General features: G+C 47.2%; 1 protein-coding gene across 2 annotated transcripts; it reads left to right on the plus strand.

Annotated features, from left to right (window-relative positions):
- The first annotated feature begins 2,859 nt into the window (after positions 1-2,859).
- PDP2 (pyruvate dehydrogenase phosphatase catalytic subunit 2) lies at positions 2,860-10,049 on the plus strand. Of its 2 annotated transcripts, none has more exons than XM_086351056.1 (2): positions 2,860-3,038; positions 5,309-10,049. In XM_086351056.1, the coding sequence occupies exon 2, from the start codon at positions 5,360-5,362 to the stop codon at positions 6,953-6,955; it is 1,596 nt and encodes a 531-aa protein (XP_086207182.1). In that variant the 5' UTR covers positions 2,860-3,038; positions 5,309-5,359; the 3' UTR covers positions 6,956-10,049. The 2 variants fall into 2 exon arrangements, with proteins under 2 accessions (XP_086207182.1, XP_086207183.1); XM_086351057.1 differs by having other exon boundaries at positions 2,870-3,147.
- Positions 10,050-13,761: the final 3,712 nt, after the last annotated feature.

Here is a 13,761-nt window from a genome sequence, read left to right on the forward strand (position 1 = left end):
GCTCACTATAGGCTTTAAACAAAAGTACCAATGCACACAAAATCCTCAAGGGTGGATTTTTACTTTGGAAGTGGTGTACGTGTGGTAACTTAGAAAAACTCAGTGATTTCAGACAGCAGAATGATGTAATTTTCTCAGGAAAGTGCTGTTGGGGCTGCCATCTGTGTTTCTCCAGTAGTCACCAGCCCAGGGCCTGACATATGGTAGGCACCCAGAAACTGTGTTGCCCGTAAAAATAATAATAATTGCACCTATTTATTTCAAATCCTTTGGAGTTATTTTTAGTTTAAGTTGGAAACAGCTGTCTCAATATCCAGGAAGAGAGATATTGCAAATTCTGACTTACTGGTAGAACTTCTGAAAAACGGCAAGGGTGAGTGGCAGTATGAATATCATATCACCAGCAAGTCTGAAAGAAGCTGTTTTATGGCAGCCATGTCCTTGGATCCAGGTGGGCTGGCCAGGCTCCCCAGGTAAGCCAGTGAGCCTTCCTCCCAGAAGGCCACATTTTCAGGGTTCTAAGTGGCCTTTTCTGGTCTTCTCCCAGTTTTCTCTGCCTCCAGGGAAGACTGCACTTGATTTATCATAGGTAATTGTTGTTTAGTTGCTAAGTCAAGTCCCACTCTTTTGCAACCCCATGGACTATAGCCCGCCAGGCTCCTCTGTCTATAGGTCTTCCCAAGCAAAAATACTGGAGTGGGTTGCCATTTCCTTCTCCAGGGGATCTTTCCCACCTAGGGATCAAATCTGTGTCTCTGGCATTGGCAGGCAGATTCTTTGCCACTGACCTACCTGGGAAGCCCTTATTTTCTTGGGCTCCAAAATCACTGTGGCAGCCATAGTGTTATGGATGGTGACAGCCATGAAATTAAAAGACGCTTGCTCCTTGGAAGAAAAGCTATGACAAACCTAGACAGCATATTAAAAAGCAGAGACATCACTTTGCTGACAAAGGTCCGTCTAGTTAAAGCTGTGGTTTTTCCAGTAGTCATGTATGGATATGAGAGTTGGAACATAAAGAAGGCTGAGCACAGAAGAATTGATGCTTTTGAACTGTGGTGTTGGAGAAGATTCTTGAGAGTCCCTTGGATAACAAGATCAAACCAGTCAATCCTAAAGGAAATCAGTCCTGAATATTCATTGGAAGACTGATGCTGAAGCTGAAGGTTTAATATCTTGGTCACCTGATGCAAAGAGCTGACTCATTAGAAAAGACCCTGATGCTAGGACACATTGAAGGCAGGAGGAGAAGGGGATGACAGAGGATGAGATGGTTGGATGTCATCATCTACTCAATGGACATGAGTTTGAGCAGGAGATGGTGAAGGTTAGGCAAGCCTGATGTGCTGCAGTCCGTGGGGTTTCAAAGAGTTGGACACTGCTGAGCAACTGAGCAACAAATTGGGAAGCCCACCATAGGCTGTAGATAGGTTCTATTAAAGCAATTTGTAAGGCAGCAGGCTATAATCTGAATTCTACAGGGACGGACAGAGTATCTGACGTCCTGGTTCTCAGCTTTTCTCAATCTACCAACCACTAACTATTGTGATAACTGTCAGTGGCCATGCCAATGTAATTGTCAGTTCAAGGCCCAGTGGTTGGTGGGGAGTCAATGAAGACGTTTTCGTAGCAATTTAAGTTGTAGAAGGGTCACCGTACCTGCTCTCTAGAAGAAGAGTGTGCTCAGTCGCTCAGCTGTGTCTGACTCTTTGCGACCCCATGAACTGTAGCCCGTCAGGCTCCTCTGTCCATGGGGCTTTCCAGGCAAGAATACTGGAGGAGGTTGCCATTTCCTTCTCCAGGGATAGAGGAAGAGTGCCTAGGGCCAAGGTGAAGTCAGGGTGGGGCGACCAGATAAGATTGTATAGAGTGGTAGAGCTGCTGCTGCTGCTGCTGCTAAGTCGCTTCAGTCGTGTCCATGGGGTTTTCCAGGCAAGAGTACTGGAATGGGGTGCCATCGCCTTCTCCAGAGTGGTAGGGCAGCTGGAGGCAAATATTTGGATTAGAGGGATATTTAGGAGATGAGACAAAGAACAGGATCAGATAACTGACAGAAGAGGGGTGGGGGTGAGGGAAGAGGAGTCAAAATGACTCCCAGGCTTGGGGCTTGGGTCTCTGAGCACGTGGTGGGGCCATTACTGGGTTAGGGAAGGAGGGGAAGAGCAGGTTTAGCAGAAAAAATGAGTTCGGGGAAAACTGTGTCTAAGGTGTACGAAGGAAATGGCAATCCACTCCAGTACTATTGCCTGGAAAACCCCATGGACAGAGGAGCCTGGTAGGCTACAGTCCATGGGGTCGCAAAGAGTCGGACACGACTGAGCGACTTCACTTTGACTTTTCACTTTCACGCACTGGAGAAGGAAATGGCAACCCACTCCAGTGTTCTTGCCTGGAGAATCACAGGGACGGAGGAGCCTGGTGGGCTGCCGTCTATGGGGTCGCATAAAGTCGGACACGACTGAAGCGACTTAGCAGCAGCAGGGACTCCGAGGGAGGCGTCTAAGGGGATTGTCTAAGAGGATATAGAAGGGTGTGGCGCCTGGGAGAGGGGTCTGAACTGGTCGGGACAGAAATGGAGAGGAAGCCAACAACAGTGAGAAATGGGAGAGGCTGCTCTGTTTGAGGTGTACAGAACGGCAGGGTGTCACGTGGTGGGAGCGCTCAGCCTCAAGAACGCTTAATCTCAAAGCCGAGGGCCAAGCCTAACCTCAGACAGAAATGGAGGGCGGGGTGGGTAAAGGTTGGGTGGGGTGGGCGGGAGAGGGGGAGGAACCGGATTTGGCCCATCTGGAGCCCGCCCTCTCAATCTCCTCATCCATTGGACAATTGCGCTGTTCGTCACGGGCCCGCCTCCACAGATGAACCAATAAAGGCTGGCAAAAGAATGCTTCCTTCTCCAGCTGGATCAGCAAGCACGAGAGGTCCCTCTCGGGAGGCTGAGTCCCGGGTAGGGGTACCCGCGGTACGGCTTGCGAGCGTGAAATTGACTGACGGACACGGCTGCCTTGGTGCAGATAAGAGGAGGACGTGGCTCCGAGGTAGGGAAGAGGGCGAGCGTGAGAGGTGAAAGCCTCTAGCCCCCACCGCGTCCGCTCCAGCCCACGGAAACGGCTCAGGTGATGGGGTGGAGAGCGGAGGTGAAGTGAGGTGAGGGGGCGGGCCCGCGAGGGACTGGGAAGAGCCTTGGTCACACCTACGGTCACCCTCCTCGCGCGCACGCGCCACGTGGGCTCGCAGCCTGGCGTAGGACCTTTGGCTGCGTGCCCTAACATCCGCAGTAGCTGTTTTAGCCCTCGGAGCTCAGCATCGCAACTTAATTCGCCTTATCTATAGACTGGGAAGCTGGGACTCGGGGACGTGGCCGCGCCAGGGTTTGAGGGAGATAGGGCTTGGTGGATTCCGGAGGCCGCGCTCGTATCTATGAGCCTGTGGGTCAGAGACTTGACTCTGGGTCCTGTTTTCTTTAGATACACGAAACTGTTTGGGTCAGGTCTGCGGCAGACGGCCTTGCGTCGGGCCACGCTGCCTAGCTTCTCTGCAAGGCTAGGGGTGGGGACGAGGGGCACGGGGAGGCGCCCTCTGCGCGCCGGGTCCGACCAATCCTGCCCCTAGTTCGGCGAGGTGGGCTGGGGAGACTGGGCGGTCCTCGAGTGTGGGCGTTCTCCATACTCCGACCGAAAAACTTGGGGGCGGGATTCCGAAAACACGTGGAGTGAAAAAACGCTCCACACCCCCCCACCCCCACCCCGTTTCTCCAGAGAAAATAGTAAAATAGAGCAACTTAAAAAAATTTTTTTCTAAGGAAAAATACCGCCAGAGGCTGTTGAAGGTGTAGGGTTTACTTCATGCCCTTATGGAGGCAGATGTGAACCATTTGGAAATCAGTTTGGCAGGATGAGTCTACACCCTTTGACCCACTGATGCTAGCCTTGGGAAATAAGTAGGTTAAACTTAAGTAGGAAAAATGTTGATGCGTTAGGCATTGCGGTTTGGTGTTTTATAAATAGGGAGATAGTGGAAACAACCTCTAAATCCTCAGTGATACACCTAATAATAAAAGATTATTGCTAATAATATCTTTTTTTGGAGCTGAAGGGTTATATTTCTTTAAAATCCTCACAAAACCCTATGAAACTAGTATTCCCATTCCGCAGATGGATAACTGGAACTCAGGCAAGTGAAGTCATTGTGTGTCTGATGCTAGACAGCTAGTGTGCTTTGGGACCTCTTGAAATTGCTGTGTTTAGCCAGTGTTTGAGGCCTGGGCACTGGAGAGCCACTGGTGAATAAGGCAGCCGTGTTTCCTGAACTTACAGAGCATGCATGCGTGTGTTCTTTACATATATGTAGAACAAGCTCTGGCCAGTTTTATTAAGGAAAGTTTTTGCATGATTTACTGTTCACCACTCTCTCCTAGCATGCTTCTGCTCATCACCTGGATCAATGGTAGCTAGTTTGCATACTCTGTTATTTTCCGTACGCGGTGTCCAATTCAGCAGTATTATTGCCACTATAGTGATGGACACCAGTTTTTGGCCAACATGGCATACAAGTTGCAAGTGTTAGTTGCTCAGTCATGTCTGACTCTTTGCAACCCCATGGACTCCTCCTCTAGCCCACCAGGCTCCTCTGTCCATGGAATTCTTCAGGCAAGAATACTGGGGTGAGTTCCCATTCCCTTCTGCAGGGGATCTCCCTGACCCAGGGGTCAAACCCGGGTCTCCTGCATTGCAGGCAGATTCTTTACTGTCTGAGTCACCAGGGAAGCCCCAGCATGGCATAGTGCTCTATGCAAGATTTCCTCAAGGCTGGGCAGCTGTTGGCGAGGATGATCAGGTTCACTTTGCCTTGTCTTATAATTTTCAGAGTCTCTTGTACCCCAGCACATACTTTTTCCACTTACCATAACCAGTTGGAGCCTAGAGTTGATCTGACTCCAACGGCTTTTCCGTCTTTTTTGCTGCCACTGTCTTCCTGCCTAAACAGCTGGATGGCCTCTGACTGAGAGCCGCTACCAAGGTGGCTGGGGAGCAAGAAAGAGCTTGTATTATTTAAAGGAACACAGCCTGCCTGGGAGAGGGAACATGGAGCTGTGCACTAGTCTGTGGCAAGGGAAAGGATTTGGGAAGAAGGAAACAACTGTGGGAAGTCCTCAGTAACTCTTTAGTGCAGAGTGTTTAAAAAGCCATTTTCTGAAATGCATTTATGTTATAATGGGATGTGTGGAGACTTAAATATTTTGAGATTAAGTGTTTGCAGAAGTCATTATTTTTAAGAAATTAAATTTCTTAACCTCTTGAATTTTCAGATTTAAAGAACCCTTTTGTGGAAGGAACATATTCACTCATACAGTTTCAGAATGTCAAGTACTGTGTCCTACTGGATTCTCAGTTCTGCAAGGAAGACCATTGCCACATTACAGGGGGGACAACGTTTATATTCAAGGTATGCCTCAAATAGGAGTAAATCAAAATGGAGACTCTGTCCCCAGGGGCAAGCCACCCTAAAAGACAATGCCGCTGCATGTGGTGGCATTGCTCTGCAGAAAGCCTACAGACACACATCAACGGAGGAAGAGGACTTCCACTTGCAGCTCAGCCCGGAGCAGGTAAATGAAGTGCTGAGAGCTGGTGAGTCAGCCCATAAGATTCTTGACCTTGTCAGCAGAGCTCCAGATTCAGTGCTACGATTTGAGAGCAACCAGCTAGCTGCCAATTCCCCGGTGGAGGACCGGGGAGGTATAGCCGCCTGCCTGCAGACCAATGGACTGCTGTTTGGCATCTTCGATGGACATGGTGGCCACGCATGTGCTCAAGCAGTGAGCGAGAGGCTCTTCTACTATGTGGCTGTGTCACTAATGTCCCAGCAGACTCTGGAGCAAATGGAGGAGGCCATGGAAAGCATGAAGCCCCTGCTGCCCATCCTTCAATGGCTCAAGCACCCAGGGGACAGTATCTACAAGGATGTCACGTCAGTGCACCTTGATCACCTCCGCGTCTACTGGCAGGAGCTGCTGAACCTGCACATGGAAATGGGGCTGAGCACTGAGGAAGCATTAATGTACTCCTTCCAGAGACTGGATTCTGACATCTCGCTAGAGATCCAGGCCCCCCTCGAAGATGAGATGACCAGGAACCTTTCACTCCAGGTTGCTTTCTCAGGGGCAACGGCTTGCCTGGCCCACGTTGATGGGGTTCACTTGCACGTGGCAAATGCTGGCGACTGCCGGGCCATCCTTGGTGTCCAGGAAGACAATGGCATGTGGTCTTGTCTGCCCCTCACCCAGGACCACAATGCCTGGAACCCAGCCGAGCTGTCACGGCTGAAGAGGGAGCATCCTGAGTCTGAGGACAGGACGGTCATCATGGAAAACAGGCTGCTGGGAGTCCTCATGCCCTGCAGGGCCTTTGGGGACGTCCAGCTGAAGTGGAGTAAAGAGCTGCAGCGCAGTGTCCTGGAGCGGGGCTTCGACACTGAGGCCCTCAACATCTACCAGTTCACCCCCCCACACTACTACACCCCACCTTACCTGACGGCCAGGCCAGAGGTCACCTACCACAGGCTGAGGCCACAGGATAAGTTCCTCGTGCTGGCCTCTGATGGCCTGTGGGATGTGCTGGGCAACGAGGATGTGGTGAGGCTGGTGGTGGAGCACCTGGCTGAAGAGGGTCAGCACAAGCCAGACCTGGCCCAGAGACCCACCAACCTGGGACTCATGCAGGGCCTGCTGCAGCAGAGGAAAGCCCAGGGGCTCCATGCAGCAGACCAAAACGCAGCCACACGTCTGATCAGATATGCCATAGGGAACAACGAATACGGGGAGATGGAGCCTGAGCGGCTGTCGGCGATGTTGACGTTGCCGGAGGACTTGGCAAGGATGTACAGGGATGACATCACAGTCACCGTGGTGTTTTTCAACTCAGACTCAATTGGTGCATCTTCCAAGGGCAGTTAAGAGTCTCCCACCCTGTTGCCACGGTTAACTTCAATGTTCTTCTGAGACATTTTCCCTTACTCAGCACCTGGCTCTTTTAGACTCTATGGTTGAAGGGCAGGTGGATAGATGCAGCTTGCTTAATTATAGACTAATGTAAGGAAAAAACATCCTTGGATTAAAAACAAATCTAGTGATTTTATGTGCCTGCGTGTTTTGGTCACCTCTTCTACGCAGGGAGGGTAGAACACAGAGATGATCAACTTGTCTTGGGCTTGTGTAACCCAAGTCCTTTTATAAAGACACTGTTAAAACTGTCAGCCTGAGCCTGGAAAGGGTAAATTTAATTATGATTCTAAGAATATGAAGAAGTCTAGGATTTTCTGAGCTCTTGCAGCAAAATCTGGAGACTTGATAATTCTGTGTGTAATCATGGACTTCTACACTATGAAGGGAAGTTTTTGTTTTTTATTCTGAAGTTACTAAAGACCTAGGTTTACAAAGCATATTACAGGACACTTTTCTATGCAATATTCTAACTTGTGTGTGTGTTTAGTTGTGAAAACATTTTGTAATGCTGCATTCTAGTTCTGATTTAGTTTATGTTAAAATTGAGTCCTCAAACTTGCCAAACAGGCGTGCTGTGAGCGAGCATGCTTAGAATGAGTTTTCTTGGTTTTTCAGCTGAGGGTGAAGGTGGCCAGGCCTCTGGACCAGCTGAATTTGTGTAGCTTTCAAGCCCTTCCTCTGTGTCCCACCCCTTGAACCTTTGAGCCATGCTAGGAGGTAATTTCTGTCTGAGCCTTAACTCCTGGTCTTTCCTTCATTAATAAAATTTCCTCCAGTGTTCAGTAAATCTCTACAGATTTACTCATAGTACTTAGCCTTTCTGATTATACTTCTTAAACATTCCTCTTATTCCTCCTAATGCTCCTTCCCCCACTGCTATGCTGAACTTGCTCACCCTGCTGACTGTGCAATACTGTCTAGAAAGAATGCTCTCACTTCACATGGTTGCAGGGAAGCAGGAAATTCATGACTGTATGTGGTAATCGTGACAGTTTAGGCAGGACTGGCTTATGCAATGGATTCTAGACTTGAGATTCAGCCTGAATCTGGAGAGGTAAAAATGTGAAGGACCTGAGAACAGTTGCTAACCAAGGCTCCCTGGCTGCATCCCCAGGGGTGGTGGGGAGGAAGGAGGGGGGAGATTTTTTCAGATGGGACACTTGCCCATAGACTAGTGGGATAAATGGCCACTGCTACTCCTCAGTAATTAGGCCTTATTTAGTATAAGAGTTGCGCAAAAAACAGTGTAACCTGTAGTAGCTTCTGTGGGCTGCACAGTCTATGTTTATTGGAAAATTAAACCATGTGGATCTTTTTTAGGGGGATGAATTTCATGTTCTGAAATTGCTGTAGTTAAACAGGAAGTGTGTCTCTAGATGGAAACAAATATAAACCTGCAGAACTGACTTTATTTTCCTGTACTATCTTCCTGTTGATGGTTCCCCTCATCTGACCCCCTTGAGCCACCCACTGAAAGGAAAGCAAAATAGATATGACTTTCATATTTGGGACAAGGGACATTCAAGTGTTGAGACAGCCTAGGGATGTTTCCCTGTACATTTATTTAGTGATATTGTTTTGTCTAAGAAATTCTCTTCTGAGTGCTTAAGCCTTTGTCCTTTTATTCTGAAAAATCTTAAATAAAACCTGAATCCCTATCATTTAGCTTGCATGAAGTTTCGTTACTAGAGCCAAACACTACTTGTCTGCAATCCTTCATTCTTTATGCCAGCTAAACCCTGGCACACCCTCAGAGCATTTACTGGGGTTACAGAGTGTCTGAATTCTGTTTTGGAGCCTCACATGGGCTCTTAAATATACCTGATTAACTTATGGAACAGCTGAGAGAATACAGACTTCCAACCTATTCCTTCAAGGGTGTCTGTGTTTTTTCTCAGCCTAATAGATTTGCTTTCTAATTGGCATATTGAGAGAGAAGAAAGGCTCATTTATTGTCTGCCCTTTTTCCACTGTGAACTCTGCCATGAATGCTTCGAGGAGCAGCTCCTCCTGGTTAACTCCAGTGTGTCTGACTCCCTGACTACAATTTTGGTGTCACTGGCCTGAGGCACATGGGCTACCACTTGAGGATGGGTAGTAGAATTTGAGAGGGGGTTGGTGATACTTGTCAGGTCTTCTGAAATACGTATCATTCCTTGTATGTAATGATTTTGATATTTAGACTTCTAAAATGAACTAAAAAATGAGATTGTTTAAGGTGTCACTTATGAATAAACTATGCTTTATTGGTCCTTTAAATTGCATATTTATTTTAGGTAAGAAATGTTGGTAATATTGGCATACTTTAGATATTGTTATATAAATAATACAGTTCTGCTGTTTCTGGGGATTGATCAAAATGGATAGAGAAGTTCTAAGTTCAAGTTAGTATGTTAGGTCAAGTTATGTTTTCAGTCTTCTGAGATGTTATTTGGAACATTAGAGCTAATTTATTATAATGAAAGTGTAAACTTTGAGGCATGTTAACATTTTCCCCAGAAGTATGATTGGCCTAAAAGGTCGACAAGAAAATGTTCAGAATGAGTCTGGCTTGACTTGTTCATCCATCAGTCCCTAGTGACCTATTTTTCATTTGACAGTTTTGGAATTCTGCATTTCCCAGGTTAAACCAGGATATTCTGGAACTGAGCTATCCTAGTTTCATTTTAAGTGGTTCATTTGTCTCTGAACGTGGCTCTCATCGCACAGGAAGGCCTGGTGTGGCTTTGGGACTAGGAATAAAGGCTGGTGGCACTGCTTTGTCCTGTGAGCTGCCACGTGTGTCACCAAGTGCAAAACACAGAGGCCTGCAGTGTGACCGTCTCCTGAGCAGGCTCGAGGCTCTTTCCCTGACACCTCCGGCACCTGACATTTAGCTAACCTCCTGGGAAATATTTCGTATCAAGCATTTACTTGGAAAAATTAACCATGTTCTTTAATATTTACTGATATTTGTAAACTGTATACCAATGTTCATTTTGACATTGATTTTCTCACCATGAGAGATATTTAAGTGAAACTTGTAAATAAAAGAGGCAAAATAAGATTTGGTTTCTTTTGGTTTTGAACATTTGTATTTGTAAGGTCCTTAGGGTACTAGATTAGGCCAGCCTTTGTTTCACCACCTGTATCTAGCCATGGAAGATTTTAGTTTGCTCAAGAGTCCACCCGAGGGACTTCTCTGGTCTGGTGGTTAAGACTGCCTCCCAATGCAGGGAATGCAGTTTTGACCCCTGGCTGGAGAGCTAAGATCCCACATGCCTTGGGGCCAAAAATCCAAAACATGAAACAAGCAATACTGTAACAAATGTAATAAAGACTTTAAAAATGTTCCACATCAAAAAAAAAAAAAGGCTACCCTAAGGAAGTTTTCTCTGCCAATTTTTGGTGTCTGCTAGCCACACAGGGACACGGAAGCCTGGTGGGCTGCCGTCTGTGGGGTCGCACAGAGTCGGACACGACTGACGCGACTTAGCAGCAGCAGCAGCAGCCACACAGGAAGTCCTTGCTTAGCGTTAACTTGTGGAGAGCTGAAAAGGAGGAAAAGAGAGGCTTTTGTTGTGACGGTCTCCACACACTCAGGGCTGAGGCTTGCTGGGACTTCACATTATTTAACTGGCCTCGTAAAACCAGCTTCTTTGTTAATTTTAAATTCAGAGCCAGCTTTGGGGAAAGATCTACCCAGCTACTTGAAGAGCCCAGTTGATCCCACCTCCACTGACTGAGCCATATCTCATTGCCTATGAGTGATACAGCTCACAAAGACCGCTCTGGTGGGTACTTCTTAAAATGCAAATACAACTATTAGGTTGGTAATTTTAGTGTGGGCTAGTGTGGTTAATTGGAAAAGACCCTAATGCTGGGAAAGACTGAAGGCAGGAGAAGGGGGTGAGAGGATGAGATGGTTGGATGGCATCACCGACTCAATGGACATGGGTTTGAGCAAACTCAGAGATGGTGAAGGACGGGGGTGGGGAGACTGGTGTGCCTGCAGTCCATGGGGTCACAAAGAGTCGATACATCTTAGCAACTGAATAATAACAAAGGGTGGTTAAGCTGGGCCTTGAAGGGCAGCTTTGAGGGAGAGAAAGGTGAAAATAATGGAGCTGTTTCCTTCTTTGTAACATGATAAAAACAGGCCCAGAGGCTTGAAAACTTCCTGACACTACACTAGGGCTCAAATTTGAAAGTCCACTGCCCCATGCACTTGTCCCAATGCTGGGTTTTCAGAAAGGGAAAATGCAGGAAAGTCTCATGGCACAATTTTGGCCCAGGGTGGGTGGGATGGGGTGGAGAAGTAGGTTGTTCAGACAAGAAGCTGATAGATAACCCATACATTCCAATAGCCCATCATTTTGAAACTTAATAAAAATATGTGCTGATGACAAGCACTGTAGACCTCAGAGCCGTTGCAACCAGGAGGTTGATAATTGGGATTACCAAAACATTACCCTCTTACCTCACCACCGACAAATCAGATGAAAGTCACACATCCTGCAGCTCTCACCCTAAATGGTGCCTTTAAAAAAACCTCTAGGGCTTCCCTGGTGGCTCAGTGGTGAAGAATCCACCTGCCAGTGCTGGAAACGGGGGGTCGTTCCCGGGTCTGCGAGGATCCCACATGCCGCGGAGCAACTGGGCCCTGTACCACTACTACTGAGCCTGTGCTCTAGAGCTTGGGAACCACAACTTCTGAACCCCACATGCCTGGAGCTCACGCTCCGAAACAGGAGAAACCACCACAACGACAAGCATTCGTACAGCAACAAAGACCCAGAGCAGCCAAAATTAAGTAAAGAAAAAAAGTTTCAATTAAAAAAAAAATCCTTCTCTGAAAGTTGTGGGGGAGTTTGGGTCTTTACAGCATGAAAGCTGCCCACACAACTTGCCTGCAAATAAACGCTGCACTTTTTGTCACCACAACCCAGTATCAGTAAATTGGTTTTGCCATGTGGCCAGTGAGCAGACCCAGTTTAGTTCAGTAACATCCGTAGACCAGGAAATGTTACTTACCCTCACCTTCAAAAGAAGCAGCCTGTGGAGGCACTTTTTAAACCTCACTCTATCTCAGATCTTAACTCTTCCTGCCTTCCTGGAATTCTGGAAAGTTCTCACTTGCCCCACTGAGACAAGAGGGAAGGGGGCAGGGCATAAGCTGAGATGTTGAGGACTCGACGAAAAGCAGTCAGAACCGATTAGGTCCAAGATGGCTGAAGATTCCACTTCCGGTACACCTTGGGCCTCATTATGTGCTCATTGTAATACATTCAGTTCAGTTGCTCAGTCGTGTCCGATTCTTTGTGATCCCATGAATTGCAGCACGCCAGGCCTCCCTGTCCATCACCAACTCCCGGAGTTCACTCAGACTCAGCGTCCATCGAGTCAGTGATGCCATCCAGCCATCTCATCCTCTGTCGTCCCCTTCTCCTCCTGCCCCCAATCCCTCCCAGCATCAAAGTCTTTTCCAATGAGTCAACTCTCCCCATGAGGTGGCCAAAGTACTGGAGTTTCAGCTTTAGCATCATTCCTTCCAAAGAAATCCCAGGGCTGCTCTCCTTCAGAATGGACTGGTTGGATCTCCTTGCAGTCCAAGGGACTCTCAAGAGTCTTCTCCAACACCACAGCTCAAAAGCATCAATTCTTCGGCACTCAGCTTTCTTCACAGTCCAACTCTCACATCCATACATGGCCACTGGAAAAACTATAGCCTTGACTAGACGGACCTTTGTTGGCAAAGTAATGTCTCTGCTTTTCAATATGCTACCTAGGTTGGTCATAACTTTCCTTCCAAGAAGCAAGCATCTTTTAATTTCATGGCTGCAGTCACCATCTGCAGTGATTTTGGAGCCCAGAAAAATAAAGTCTGACACTGTTTCCCCATCTATTTCCCATGAAGTGATGGGACCAGATGCCATGATCTTCGTTTTCTGAATGTTGAGTTTTAAGCCAACTTTTTCACTCTCCTCTTTCACTTTCATCAAGAGGCTTTTTAGTTCTTCTTCACTTTCTGCCATAAGGGTGGTATCATCTGCATATCTGAGGTTATTGCTATTTCTCCTGGCAATCTTGATTCCAGCTTGTGCTTCTTCCAGCCCAGAGTTTCTCATGATGTACCCTGCATATAAGTTAAATAAGCAGGGTGACAATATATAGCCTTGACGAACTCCTTTTCCTATTTGGAACCAGTCTGTTGTTCCATGTCCAGTTCTAACTGTTGCTTCCTCACCTGCATACAGATTTCTCAAGAGGCAGGTCAGGTGGTCTGGTATTCCCATCTCTTTCAGAATTTTCCACAGTTTATTGTGAGCCACACAGTCAAAGGCTTTGGCATAGTCAATAAAGCAGAAATAGATGTTTTTCTGGAACTTTCTTGCTTTTTCAATGATCCAGCAGATGTTGGCAATTTGATCTCTAGTTCCTCTGCCTTTTCTAAAACCAGCTTGAACATCAGGAAGTTCACGGTTCACGTATTGCTGAAGCCTGGCTTGGAGAATTTTGAGCATTACTTTACTAGCGTGTGAGATGAGTGCAATTGTGTGGTAGTTTGAGCATTCTTTGGCATTGCCTTTCTTTGGGATTGGAATGAAAACTGACCTTTTCCAGTCCTGTGGCCACTGCTGAGTTTTCCAAATTTGCTGGCATATTGAGTGAAGCACTTTCACAGCATCATCTTTCAGGATTTGAAATAGCTCAACTGGAATTCCATCACCTCCACTAGCTTTGTTCATAGTGATGCTTTCTAAGGCCCACTTGACTTC

Source organism: Bos grunniens, chromosome 18 (assembly GCF_055505025.1).
Source record: "Bos grunniens cultivar Pamir isolate PY7600 chromosome 18, Bosgru_T2T1.0, whole genome shotgun sequence".
Classification (NCBI taxonomy): Eukaryota; Metazoa; Chordata; class Mammalia; order Artiodactyla; family Bovidae; genus Bos; species Bos grunniens.